Source organism: Lemur catta, chromosome 6 (genome assembly GCF_020740605.2).
Source record: "Lemur catta isolate mLemCat1 chromosome 6, mLemCat1.pri, whole genome shotgun sequence".
NCBI lineage: Eukaryota > Metazoa > Chordata > Mammalia > Primates > Lemuridae > Lemur > Lemur catta.
In genome coordinates, this window is record NC_059133.1 from 97,984,040 (window position 1) to 97,997,367 (window position 13,328).

The following is a 13,328-nucleotide window of genomic DNA, read 5'->3' on the forward strand; positions in this document are numbered from 1 at the left end:
GGGTCTTGCTCTGTCACTGGGCTGGAGTACAGTGGCATCATCATAGCTCACTGCAGCCTCAAACTTCGGGGCTCAAGCGATCCTCCTGCCTCAGCCTCTTGAGTAGCTGGCACTACAGGTGTGAGCCACCACGCCAGGCTTATTTTCTATTTTTAGTAGAGATGGGGTCTTGCTATGTTGCCCAGGCTGGTCTTGAACTCTGGGCCTCAAACGATACTCCTGCCTCGGCCTCACAAAGTGCTGGGATTATGGGCATGAGCCACCACACCCGGCCAAGACACCTGTCATTTTCTGTTATTTGAGAGTAGCCATCCTAAAGGGTGTGTCTGGGAGAGACTTTCAGGGGTAAAGAGACTGACTCAGATCCTTTTGCCCCTTTCTTCTCTTCCTCCCCCAAATTCAAGCTCAAGGGCCCAGCCTCCAGAAGCCACCTTGTAACCCCGGGGAGGAATCAGCTCCAGGGCAGGGGAAGAAAGGAGAGAGGAGACTGAGTCTCTGACACTTTCTTCAAACCACCTCTGCTCTCTGCCCCTGGACTTCTTTTCTGTGACAGAATGAATCCCTGATTTACTTACACCACGGAGACGCGTCTCTGGTATTAGCAGCCAAAGTGATGATCCGCCATCGAAGTGAACACACCCCTCCCCTGCACAAGAGCTGCAGACGGACCCCTCCAGGAGGAAAAGCTCCTCTCCCGCCAGGCCTTTGCGTCGCCCTGGCCTTCCGGAAGGGCTTCTCCCCAAGTTCATCTCCCAAGGGAAAGGAGAGCCACGTACCTTGTGATCTTAAATATCCTCAGCAGCCGGACGCATCTCAGCACGGAGATGCCCAAGGGAGACATGACCTTGGTCTCCACCAGGATGGTCTCCAGGATGCCCCCGCACACGATGAAGCAGTCGAAGCGGTTGAAGAGCGACACGAAGTAGGCCTGCAGGCCCAGGCTGTACATCTTCAGCAGCATCTCTGCGGTGAACAGGGCCAGCAAGGCCTTGTTGGCTGTGTCTGGAGGCCCGGGGAGGAGGGCAGCAGGAGGAGGGGAGAGAAAGCAGCAATTATCACCCTGGAAAAGAGGACCCGACACCCACTCCTGTCCACTCCGGCCAGAGCAGGGCGATCGGGCCAAGCCCGTGGGAAGGGGCTGTCTCGTCGTAACCACGACGGACGTTTGTCAGAGGCTTGGCACGCGCCACCTTCTCTACTTCTCGCGGCAGCCTGTGAGGCTGGCACTGTTATCATCATGCGCGGTTTCCAGAGATGAGAAGTGAGGTTCAGAGAGGCGAGCGATCTGCCCAAGCCAACACCGGGAGTTGAAGCTGGGCTGTCTGAGCCCGACCTCCCCGCAGCCCCCCCGCCCCCCCCAGCCTCGCTGCCTCCCAGGACCCGGAACGGGACTCCCAGGGCTGCCGAGCCCCGGTTAGTGGGGCCTCTTCTAGGGTGCAGGGAAGGTTGAGGACATTAACAGTCCACTGAGGACGCCAGTGCTCGGGCTACCGTTGGCGTCTTCCCGGCCTTTTTGTTCCTGTCATCCTCGCACGTTCTGGTTGAGGCTCCCTGGAGGCTGTAGTAAGGCCGGGAGTATTTAGAATCTACTCTGGGAAATTGGCAGCCACGGGTCTGAGATAGCCAAACAGGCTGCAGCTCCTGTCCTTGTCACCTGGACCCAATAGTGACTGTGGGGCAGGCAGATGGCGTGGGCCCGGCTGGGTTAGCCGTGCTTATTTCTAACGAGGTTGTGTATTTTACTGGGAGGCTTGGGAGCTGCCAGGCCCTTGGCATCTCCAGCATGGTGCCTGCCAAGAGCCACGGCCACTGGCACGTTCCCATCGACCTTCTGCCGGTGCTCGTTCCCTCCCAGGACTCAGGGTGGAGTTAGCAGGAGGACAGCGGGACAGAGCCGGGCCGCTGCTCACCTTGGACTTCCGTCAGCCAGTGGGGCTGGTTGTAGTGCTCGGAGGCAATGGTGAGCGTGTTCAGGAAGACCAGGAAAATCACCAGCCAGTAGAAGACGTTGGACTTGACTGCCGCGCGGCACTTTCTTCGGCAGAACCGATTCCATCGGCGCCAGTACCGGCTGGAAAAAAAGCACGGGGTTAGCTGTGAATTCAGATTTCTTCCAATCTGAGACGTGCCACTGTGGTTCGTTTCAATGCGACTGACCTGGCCTTACTAGAGCAGCCCTACCTGGTGGCAAGGAGCTCGGCTGCCCTCTCAGCCGACCAGCCCCCACCACTTAGCTGTGTGGCCTTGGGGATGTCCCTGAACTCCTCTAAGCTTTAGCTCTCCCATCTGTGACACGGGATTAGGGCCCACTTCACCAGACTGCTGTGGGGATTGATCAAACACCTTATAACGTATCTGACTGCACTGAAGTTGAAGCTGCTTAATGAAAACGTTTGTATTGTCTAGTAACAGCATTATTAGAAATAGTATTGCAAGTATCAAGAGCATTATTAATAATAGTGGTGGTACCTGGTATCCTTTAGGCACTTCTCATGCCTTCTGCCCGTTCTTTAACTCCGCAAAGCAGGTTATATTATCCTGCCCTTGTAGAGGGGAAGACTAAGGGCTGTGGCTGGTGAGTGCCTTGGCCAGTATCACAGAGCGGCAGGGCCAGGTGTGCCTTCTGCCCGGCCCAGCTCCTGGCCTGCTCCGAGATGCCTCGTCCATGCAGTGCAGGGGCACCTGGAGCAGAGGCTCTCGGCTTTTATGAGGTTACAGAATTTTTTGAGAATCTGATGAATGTGTAGATCCTCTGCTCAGAAAAGCAGCCACGGCCCCCACACACCCTCGAGGGCGAGCCGTGCAGCACACCCGCCCTGACGCTCACCCGTGGCCCACGGGATGTCCCCGCAGCCTGCTGGTTAGGACTGCTGTCGGGGACCTCCAGACCCGGCTATGCCTGGGCTTAGCTGGGAAGCTCTAAAAACACTCTGAACAAACCCACCAGTCTCCAGGCCTCAACACCAAACCAACTGAATCTGATTCTCTAGGGGCTGGGTTTTTTTGAATACCCCCAAAATATATCACTGGCATTTTGAAAAGTTCCCTGGTGGCTCTAATGTGTAACTATGGCCGAGAACCGTTAGCTAGATGATCCCAAAGAAACACTTACACTTTATGATTCTACAGTGGAGGGGTTTACGGTGTGTCCCTAATTTCACCCTCTCAATACAGGGAAAATATTCAGCTGTATTTGGTAACTCAGGAGACAACGGATCTAATAAATGCCTACGCCGCGCGGAGGAGAGAGGGAAGGGGCGGCTGCAGAGGAGCTGGCGGGGACGGAAGGGAGCCCTGCGGAGGGCGTGGGAGGGGCGGGCACTGGACTTCAGAACCCAAACACCCCACAAAAACAGCCCTTCTGTCACCTTGCAGGCCGGGACGGGGGTGAGGAACACTCCCCAGCTGTACGGGTTGGAGGTGATGAAGGCAGTAGCTTGACCACCGGCAAAGAGGACCCTGCTTTGGCAGTGTTTCTGGAGGCAAAGTCAGGGGGACTGTGAGGTGAGCGGCTGTGGGCAGGGCGGGCTGCACCGCTCTGCACAGACAGACCCAGCAGGCACTGAAGACAGAGCCCTGCTTGCGGGCGAAGAAGGCAGGAGGAGAAACAAAGCAGAATCTTGGAGCTGTTGTCCACGAGTATTTGCAATTCTCCATAAAATGACCTCCTTTCTAGGGAGCTCCCTCGTCTAGACAGACACTCCTCTAAGTGAGCAGGCACGGTCTGCCTCGGAGCAGAGAGCTTCATGCCCCACACCGCGGCCCACCGGTGGGTCATGAGGTCTCCCAGGAGACCACGACTGGCACTGAAAACAGGAACAGGACGGAAAACATCACAGTGCGTATCACAGAGTGAGAAACCTGTTTTTTAAGTAAGCAGTAAGGAAAAATATTTAAAATAAGACTTTGTTTCAGGGGTGTGTGTGTGTGTGTGTGTGTGGTGTGTGCTGAGTCATGATGGGGACACTGCCCTCCACATCAGGGCAGTGAGAACGGAACCAAGGTCCTCTGTTCCACAGCAGAGCCCACAGCGTGGGCCTGCCTCTTCCAGCGGCCGGCCGCGAGGATCCGAAAGCCTTCGGCCACTTCCTCTGCCTCCTGTGCTGGTAGAGCAGCACACGCCATTCCTGTGAGCAAGCTGTGCTGTGCATGGCGTGTTCCTTCCCAGCCCCCGGGTCAGGCAACACTGCCCTCGGGTGTGCCCGCCTGGGACACAGGGCCAGCTGTGTATGTTTCACATTCTGCCCCTCCGCCTTCATCCTCTGCTTTCAGAGCGGAAGTCCCTCCAAACATCACCAAATTCCAGGGTGCCAGGGACAACTCGTTCCCCGAGGCTCCAGGGATGGGGACTTCTGTTGCATGGACCCCTCCACCGATCCCCCAAATTGCCTTCTGGGGTAACTGGACTGAATCCACATTTCTGCTCTGTCATTTTCCTACCTATGGTCTGCTGCGGAAAATTCCGTTACCGAACCTTTGCCAAAATCTGTGATGGGACTAGGAGAGTGAGGAGTAATCTAAGAGGGGTATTCTTTCCTGAGAACTGGAGGGAGAACTTAGTTCTTGGCCTGCAGAGCAGGGGGGGAAGAAAGGATTCATCTGGGGAGTGTTCTGATCTGGCCCCTCCATCACTGGGTGCTCGAAGGCCCTCTCTATGACTGCCAAACCTTGCAGGGGACACTTACCCGCTACCTGGGGGAAATTCACTACCTAGACAAGCAAGGCTGCCAGGTTTCCAAATGCACCCTAGCATCCTTGCGTCCTCCAGACACACCACCCTGGATCTGAGTGAGGAGAGGGAGGTGGAAAGAGGGACAGGGGACGGGACAGAGAGTCCCGGGTGGTCCTCAGTGAGAGGCAACCCCTGGAGCTCATCGGATCTTGATGCTCAGCAAGCTCACCTGGCCTGGGCTTTCCATGACTATGATTATTAATATGGCAAGACAGTTTTTTCCCCTAAGAAAATGAATTTTCAGGACAAACTCATATCTGATCTTAAATAGGTTACACTGTAGTTACAACAAATACTTTTAAAATAGATATAATCTCCAGTTACAGAAATCACTGAAAATTGTTACTCAGAGTCCAAAGCAACCAAAGTTGCCCTCCCTTGTGGTACGTCTGAGCTGACTTGGAGCGAGTTTGATACCAAGAACTCCGTTAAGCCGTCGTCCTGTGTGGACAGGGTGCTGCGTGGCCAGGCCCCTGGCGTGGGTCTGCAGCTGCTCTGCACAAACCCCGAGGCTGGAGTGTCAGGCGGGACGGTCCTCTACGGCGGCTGCGCCTGCGCACGGCCACGCGGGCGCACGTGGATCCGGGCTGGGGCGATTCCTCTCCAGAGACAGCATTTAAAGATAATCACACACCTCCCACTCTTCAAAATATAGCTCTGCTTGACAACTGGTTTCCTGGCAACACTTCCTACTGTATAATAAGTGTGATGGTTTATTAGAATGTGTAAATTTATTTGTGTTTACATATGCATGGAGGATATAGAAATTAAATGATAAAACAAGGAGGAGAAATTTGCCTGCTATTCATGTTCCCTTTGCACCGACTGGAAGTCATTTACTCTAGAACAGAATCTTCCATATGCAGACAGGGGAGAGAGGGACGGATCCGAATGTGTCTCATCTACTTCCCTAAACTTCCACATCCCCGCACGCCCGTGGGAAATCTCTGCCCTCGCACCCTGGCTCCGCCTAACCTTCTCCCAACTCTGGGCCTTGCTCTGGCCTCTCCAGTTCACAGAGCGGCCTCCCAGCCATCTGCCTCCGCCCCCTCCGTCCTGCCCTCTCTGAGGCTCACACTGACGACCTCTGCTAGTCTCGCCCGCCTCGCACTCCGGGAGCGCCCACTGCCTGCACTGTCACTGCAGCTACGCACTCGGGATGCAGCCGCTGACCACCAGCCGCCGGCTGTTCAACAGTCAGACACAGCCGCGTCTGCACAAAGCCCACACGGAGACACAGCCACTCAGTGCAGCCACAGCGGGGACGCCAAGTGCACAGAAGGACATCTTAGCCAGGAAACGGTCCCCAGAGGAAATGACTTACCCTTTCCTTGTATTCAGTTATGTCTTATGTGTGTGGTTCCTGCCTGTCCAACGATGAGGCCCCTGAGGGGAAGGGCTTGTTTGATTCCCCCGTTACGGATGGAGCGCGGCACTCGGCGCAGCCCACCCTGCTCGGACGACCCTGGGCTGACGGGCGGCTGAGCTGCGGAGACGGGCTCGCGCAGGTTTACTGGCTCCCTTGGAAGACAAGGCCTGACACCGCCGCGCTCTCATGACCCCGGGCTAAGGGCGCGGCGAGGGAGGACAGGGCTCCCAGGACGGCTGGCTCGCGGGCAGCTGCCGACAGGCGTCTCGAGGACACACAGCGTCGACGTGATGGCACTGCAGGCCCTTTCTAGTGGCTAGAGTAACTCTCCATCTTTCCTTTCACAGAACCGAGAACAAGTGACACTGAACATCGTTAAATTTAATTCTTTTATAAATAACTTAAAAACGGACTATCAGAGATTGGGGCGGGTGTGGATTTGTGGCCTGTTGCCGATGGTGGGTGGCAGATGCAGACAGCACTACTGCACCAGAGGCCGGGCAAGCCCAGGTTCAGAATCCTGCCGGGGTCATTTCTGAACTCCATAGAGTTGAGATTCAGAAACTCTAATAGCTTATCCAATTAATCCCCTCAGGTTGCAAAAGACTTTCTGAATCTTTCTTCCATAACTGTTTACATCCCATTTTGAACAGTGAGCTCCAAATGTTGCCAATTCCTTACTTTAACTAATTCCTCTAACTAGAGACCGGGATTACCAAGACAATACCCAAGTATTGCCATAATGAGCTAATTAATTTGGCAAATTTTCTGTAAAAGCTGCATTCTAATATTTGCTTTAAATAAACTGTGACTTTGTATCATTCAGTCTTGCAAATGGAACAGATCACTTCCAAGCTTAAATTGTTGTCATTATTGAACTGTTTCATCTCAGGAAATGATTAGAAATACCTCGATAATTTCAGTGGCCTTTTCAGCCTTTAAGAATCCCTAAACAGACACATCAGTGGGCTGCAGAATCCAGACTAGATGGCTACTGTCTGCTGTCTGCTCAGCATCTCTAGGGCCACACTGTCCCATGAGGCAGCCACTAGCAACGTGTGGCCATTATCCACATGAAACGCGGCCAACCCAAACTGAGATGTGCATTAAGTATAACATGCACCCTGGATTTCAAAGACTTTGTACAAAAACATGAATATAAAATATCTCATTAATAATTTTTTATATTAATCACATATTGAAATAATATTTTAGAGACACCAGTTTAAATAAAAGATGTTAAGATTAACTCCTCCTGTTTCTTTTTACTTTTTTAACATGGTCACTAGAACATTTTAAAAACCCCGTGTGTGGCTCGCGTTCTATCTCTGTTCAGCAGCGCGGCTCTGGCATTGCCCACGGCGCGTCCCACACGCTGCAGCTCTGCGGGGGCAGGGCCAGTGTTCTGGGCAGAGCCTCGTCACGCGGTGGCAGCGTGGCTGGCAGCAGGCCCTGCGTGTGGGTCCTCACTTGGCCACACACAAGCCCTGGGACCCGGGCCTCTCTAAGCCTCAGGATCCTCATCCAAAATGGGTCTAAATGACAGCACTGACCTACTAGTCATGGTAGGCTGTGGGGAGGAGTACTAGGTCTGCTCTCCTGGCCCCGCTTCTGAGTGTCCTGAGTGGCAGCTGAGGAGGGAGAGACCCCACCCAGAGGTCAGCGACCAGGGCCAGTGGCCGGAGCACAGCAGGGCGAGCACAGTCCCCAAGCTGGGAGGCACGCGGGCGGCTGACAGGCACGCCGACCGCTCCCTGGTTTGCAAAAGCACGGGTTACGCCATACATCAGTGGATAAAAAACCGTTCCCACGGTGTTCTGGGCAATCTCCAACGCAAGAGAGTCGACACACGTGTGTGATTTTCTCTCCCATACTCCAGATCATGTTCATTCATTCATGATTCACTCATTTGCATGGAATGAGAATGACATTTGGGAAATATTTTCAAACGTATTTTTATATCCCTTGACTCTTATTGTGAGGGGGCTTTGGAACTACTAGAAGTACAACAGGCTTTCCCAGCCTTGGCTGTCAAACTAGATATTTTGTGTGAATCTGTATCAGCCTGTTGTCTTACTGGAGCAAGGCCATTCGTTCATTCATTCATTCACTCAGGAAATGAATTATATCAGGTCCACCACGTGCCAGCTACTTCTCCAGATGCCGAAGACAAAGCAGTCAAATCCAAGCGTCACAGAGAGGAGTCTTCCTATTTCTAGAGCTCCTTTCATGTAATAAGACCTAGGTCTGCTGGGCCTGACCCTAGATTTTTGTGTAAAAAGGGTCTCGGTTTGAGACGAGAGGAAAAGGAGAAAGGCCAGCGTCCCCAGTCCCGGGGGACATGGGGGAACGAGGGCACAGGGCGTGGAGCAGAGAGTCAGGCACCAGGGTCCTCACTTAACTCTCAGCCTCAGCACCAAGCCCCGAGAGGCTGGGGTGCTGCTCTAGGGACACCTGACAGACACGGGGAGCCTCTGCAGGCCCTGGAGGAAGGTCACCCCTTGGCTTGGAGCTCCAGCAGGCTGCTGTGGGGGTGGGGGGGGCACAGGTAGGTAGGTCCCCTGTCATAGCCCCTGACTGCCCCACTCATCCAGGGCAGGGAGGGACCTGGGAGCGTCTGCAGGAAGGTGAGGTGTGGAGGCGCTCAGTCAGCGCCCCGCGGGGCACGGGGCAGAGAGTGGAGGTGGGGACTTCAAGGCCAGAGGCCATGGGGGCAGGAGCCTAGTGGGGGATGCCCCAGCAAGGCGGGCCTGCGGACACCCTGTGAGCGGGGAAACAGGGTCCAGCGGGCTTGTGAGGGCTCCGGAGCCAGTCCTCACCAAGGCCCTCGCCCCAGGCGTCCAGACCCACCCCTGGGAGGAGCTGGGGAAGGAAGTCTGGGAGACTCCATGTTACCTTTAGGGACCATTTAAAATACAGCCCTGGGCTACATTCACCAGCTGGACTAAAATGTGGTGTCACTTATGCTCCTGTGACATAGCAAACGAGGCTAGGGAATCAAGATTAGCTCTACCAATACTTTTGGGCATGCACAGGATTTGTGGGGATAAATTCACATTCCCCTCCACGCACCGGCCCACTCAGCCTGCAGCACACACGCACGGACAGCCCACCCTGGACAGACGCTGGGCGAGACCTGGAAGGCCTGCGAGGCCGCAGATGCAGCCTCAGGAACAGGCCTGTGAGCCAACAATTAAAATGCAACGTGACTGGATCAGCAAAGCACCCCGGGGATGGCGGCGGCGAGCAGACCCCCTGGCAGTCTGCAGGTGTCACAGACGCAGTAACACGAGCAATTCTTGACCAAAGTCTGGGTTCTTGGAGACATGGGCCCGTGCGATTCAGGCGGAGGAAAGCTCCCCGCAGAGGCCTCCCTGCGTGCGGGGACAGGGACCATCTGGGTAACTGCAAGAAGTTCCCTGTGGTGGGAACCAAGGGTATTTTCAGGGGGTGCAGGAGATGAGGCTGGGGGCAGATGGGGACTGAAGACCAAGGGTCCTCCCGAAGGTTCTGACATTGTCACTGAGCAGAGACACAGACGGGAGTCATAATCCTATGTGCTCTCCATCATCCTTGAAGTTCACATCTCACCACATTCTACAAACATGAAGTAGGTCAAGATAGCCACAAAAGTTCACTTCATGTTTATTTTAACTGGACTTCACCTTAAAAGGGAGGAAGACACATTCCGTCTGACAACCTTCTAGGGACAGCACTGCCCAAAGGCCCGGCAGTCGGGGATAATTCAACTAACCTCTACCCCTGAATTATGTCCTGGTCTGATTCATACACTTCTTCTTGGCTGACGTACAGAAAGAAGCAGTTACCCCTTAGATCCACACCCCTCCCTCGGGCCGCCCAAGGGGCGAGGACAGAGCTGTGGGCAGGAGGGAAGGGAAGCGGTCGCATCTCACTCACCTGAACTTCGATTTGGAGATCCGGTGGCTGAAAGAGAAAAAGGACACATTACCAAAGGAAACACCAGGCTTTCATCTGTGTAAAGCTGTTAGCAGTCCCAGAGAAGTTTGGTGTTCCCCGGGAAGCCACACATGGGCGCGGGAAGGGTGCGAGGTGTGCATCAGAACAATTTGCCAGAGAGAGAATGCACGGTACGTTTAGATGTGGGGCCTGAGGTCTGGCCCCGCTGACATGCACACATCTAGCATCTTCTAAGTATAGACAGTCCTCACTGGAGGGGGAGCACCGTGTCCTCAGACCACTGGGGTCTGCCCTGCAAGTTCTGTGAGGTCTGCTTGGGAAGAGGTGCACCCTGAGAAGGGCCACAGAGGAGGGAAGGCCTCTCCTGAAGGCAGAGGACCCCAGTGCAGACAGGCAGGAACACGTGGGCACAGGCCGCACGGCTGTCTGCGGGAGCCCGGCCACAGCGGGGTTGTGCGTGACACGGGCGGGAGCGGCTAGCTGGAAAGGGAGCGGCAGCTACAGCTGCAAACGGCCTGGAGAATCAGCCGTGGCTTCCAAGGAGAAAACCACATGCGGCTCTAAGGCCTGGGGGTGTCTGGGCAGAAGCACAGGGCAAGTGTGACGGTGGCTGCCTGGAAGGGTCATCGTATGGGGACAGGAGGTTCCACTGAAAGGCGGGACCTTCAGGGAGGTCCTGGGACTACCTAGTTCATCAGGAAGGAGTCCAGAGGAGGCGGGGAGCAGCGGGCAAGAGAGCCCGTGACAGGGAAGTTGCACAAGGGGCACAGGGAGAAGGGAGAGGGGAGGGACGTCAGCAGTGACACGGAAGGCTGGAAGGCACAGGCCAGCTGGGCTCCTGTGCCAGGACACGGGAGCGAGCCCTGGAGGGTGCAGGCGGCGATGACGCCTGGCTGGACAAGCACAGGACGGAGGAGTCCGAGAGGAGACGAAGGAGGGGATGGGGACGGCAGCAGGGAGACAGGTGAGCGCAGGGAGGGAACAGGAGAGGGCAGTCTGGGAGGTGACTGCCTCCGCTGTGCCATCCCTGCCGGCACAAACCGAGCTAGGTCGCAGAGGTAAGAAAACATCAACCCCTCTCATTATTTTTTATTAAAAAAAAATTAACCCAGAAGACGTGACAGGTGGCAAAACCATCGTGCATGAGATAATTATGTCTCTGGGGCACCGAGAATCAGAGCCAAGTGCCTTTACTGCTCGGAACTGTTAGCTAATGACCTTTTCCCACCCCCAAAGACCGCCTGTGCGGGCTGCAGGGCTTAATCACACGTTAACAACGCGTGTGGGAGGGGACCAGGTGCCAAGGGCAGCGTTGTTATTTAGAGCCAGTTTAATGGGGAAACAAATGTCTTCCAGCTGCTCACTGGGTGGCGGGGAGCCCATGTGCTCCCGCTCCGGCAGAGCCACGCTGCCCACGGGGCGTCAGCGTCTTCCCGGGCCTGCTGTTGGGCAGGTGTCTCTCCTTGTTGGCAAACACAAGCCCACGTGGGTGACCCTGGCCTCCAGGCTTGTCACTCTGTGTCCAAAGGCTGGCCCGGACCTTTTTCCAGAAGTGCCTCAGTGGTCCCCTCTGGGTGCCCTGTGATGCGGACCACCAGCCCTTGCTGTGAGGCTCTCCCTGGTCTCAGTCCACGGGGGTCATGAGCAAAAGTGGTTCTTAAAATCTCCCGTATGGAGAGACCTGAATCTGAGTGTTCACCCCTCCCAGGGAAGGACTCTGACACATGGCACAGGGAAGGGGAGACTGCTTGAAATGAGGTCCTAGTTCAGGCCCGGTCCTTGGCTGTGGGTCCTTCCATGGCATCCTGGCACGTTCCGAGCGGGGAATGGAGCAGAACTTTCTTATCCACTTAGGTACAAGTTCTGATGTACAAGCCCAGACACCACATTTGAAGGCTGATGTTTTTGTTGTTGTTGCTGTCCTCAGGGGATTGTGAGCATAATTTTAAGTTCACGGGGTCCAAAACAATCCTCCCTTTTTAAGACTGGCACATTTTACAAGTACTCAGCAGAATCGCTGGGTACCATGTTACTTACACACCTCGACTTAGGAAGGGCAGGGCACTGCTCAAGTGGCATTTGTCTGGAGACTATGGAACACTCCAGGCCCTCGGGGAGCTGAGCTGAGAACGTTCTGTAAGTCCCTTTGCATAGCAGGACCCCCCACATAACAACAGAGGGGCTCCGAGCTGGGAGAGCCGCTCCCCCCATGTGAGGATACCACCTCGGGAGCGCTGGAGCCTTGGGATCCTGGAGCCAGTCCACACCCTGGGCCACCTGACCTGTGGCGAATCTCCCTCCTACTGGTTTTCAAAATCTCAGACTCCAAAACGTCCTCTGAACAGCAGAGCGCTCCAGCTTCTCCGAGCCCCGTGGGTAGGGACCCCCTGGCCTGCCCCACCACCCCTGCCCTAGTGAGGCGGATCCTCGAAGAGCCAGAGTCACTAGCACCTGCGGCCGTCAGAGCCACCCCCGGGCTGGCCCGGAGTTCCTCCCACCCGAGACACTGTCTCCGCCCAGGCCCCCCCAGACGAACCTGTGGGGAGACCGGGAGGTTTTCCCTGATTTTGAGGTTCAAAATTAGAGAAAAACCCAAAACTTTGTTTTGCTTAGTTGCTCAACTTGCGCTTGTCATTATTTGACAAATACTTGAACTTCTTGGGAGCTATTTATATTTTCAGCCTCTCCCCCTTCTTAGGGTAATGAGCACCATATGTTTACTACCTGCTGTGTAAAATAGTATTTCCCTGGATTGTCCCAAATTTGCCTTTAACATAAGTCAGGTGGCCCCGCAGTCACACCCGAGCTGCCAGCATGTCTGACTCAGCGTCCTTAGCTCCACCAGCTCAGCACTGCCACAGCTGTGGTCACTGCAGAGGGCCACCCGGCCCTTGTCACTGCTTCCCCTGCCCGGTGTGAGCCTGGCCGCCCCACATCTGTCTGGAGCCTCCTTCTAGTGTCCCTCCTGCTCTTTCACGGAACCCAATCTTTGTCCCCACTGGGTCCCCCAGTCTCTCACCCTTTAATACCAGACCTGACTGCTAGGACTCACCTTGGCCCCACGGTCATGCCAGTGTTGCCCTCATACGACAGTGACCCCACGCCACTGGGCCTGCGTGGCTAATCCCCACCCTGGCTCACCTGTCGGTGCTCCCAGGCCACTGAGCCTACCAAAAAATATGTGGGACCGTGCTGCGAGGCTGACTCCACGTTCAGGGTGTCAGTCTCCACTCCGGCTTCAGCGCTGCTCTTTCTTCCAGTGACTTCTCGGTGACTCAGCACTTTGAA

General features: G+C 55.3%; 1 protein-coding gene across 2 annotated transcripts in view; it reads right to left on the reverse strand.

The window, feature by feature from the left end:
- CACNA1C (calcium voltage-gated channel subunit alpha1 C) overlaps positions 1–13,328 on the reverse strand; it is a 581,627-nt gene that overhangs the window by 118,149 nt on the left and 450,150 nt on the right. For both annotated transcript variants that reach the window (XM_045554647.1, XM_045554646.1), the window contains 3 exons: positions 10,020–10,046; positions 1,911–2,071; positions 777–1,002 (listed from right to left, as the gene is read on the reverse strand). In XM_045554647.1, the coding sequence (XP_045410603.1) occupies positions 777–1,002; positions 1,911–2,071; positions 10,020–10,046 (414 nt within the window). The remainder of the gene's footprint in view (positions 1–776; positions 1,003–1,910; positions 2,072–10,019; positions 10,047–13,328) is intronic.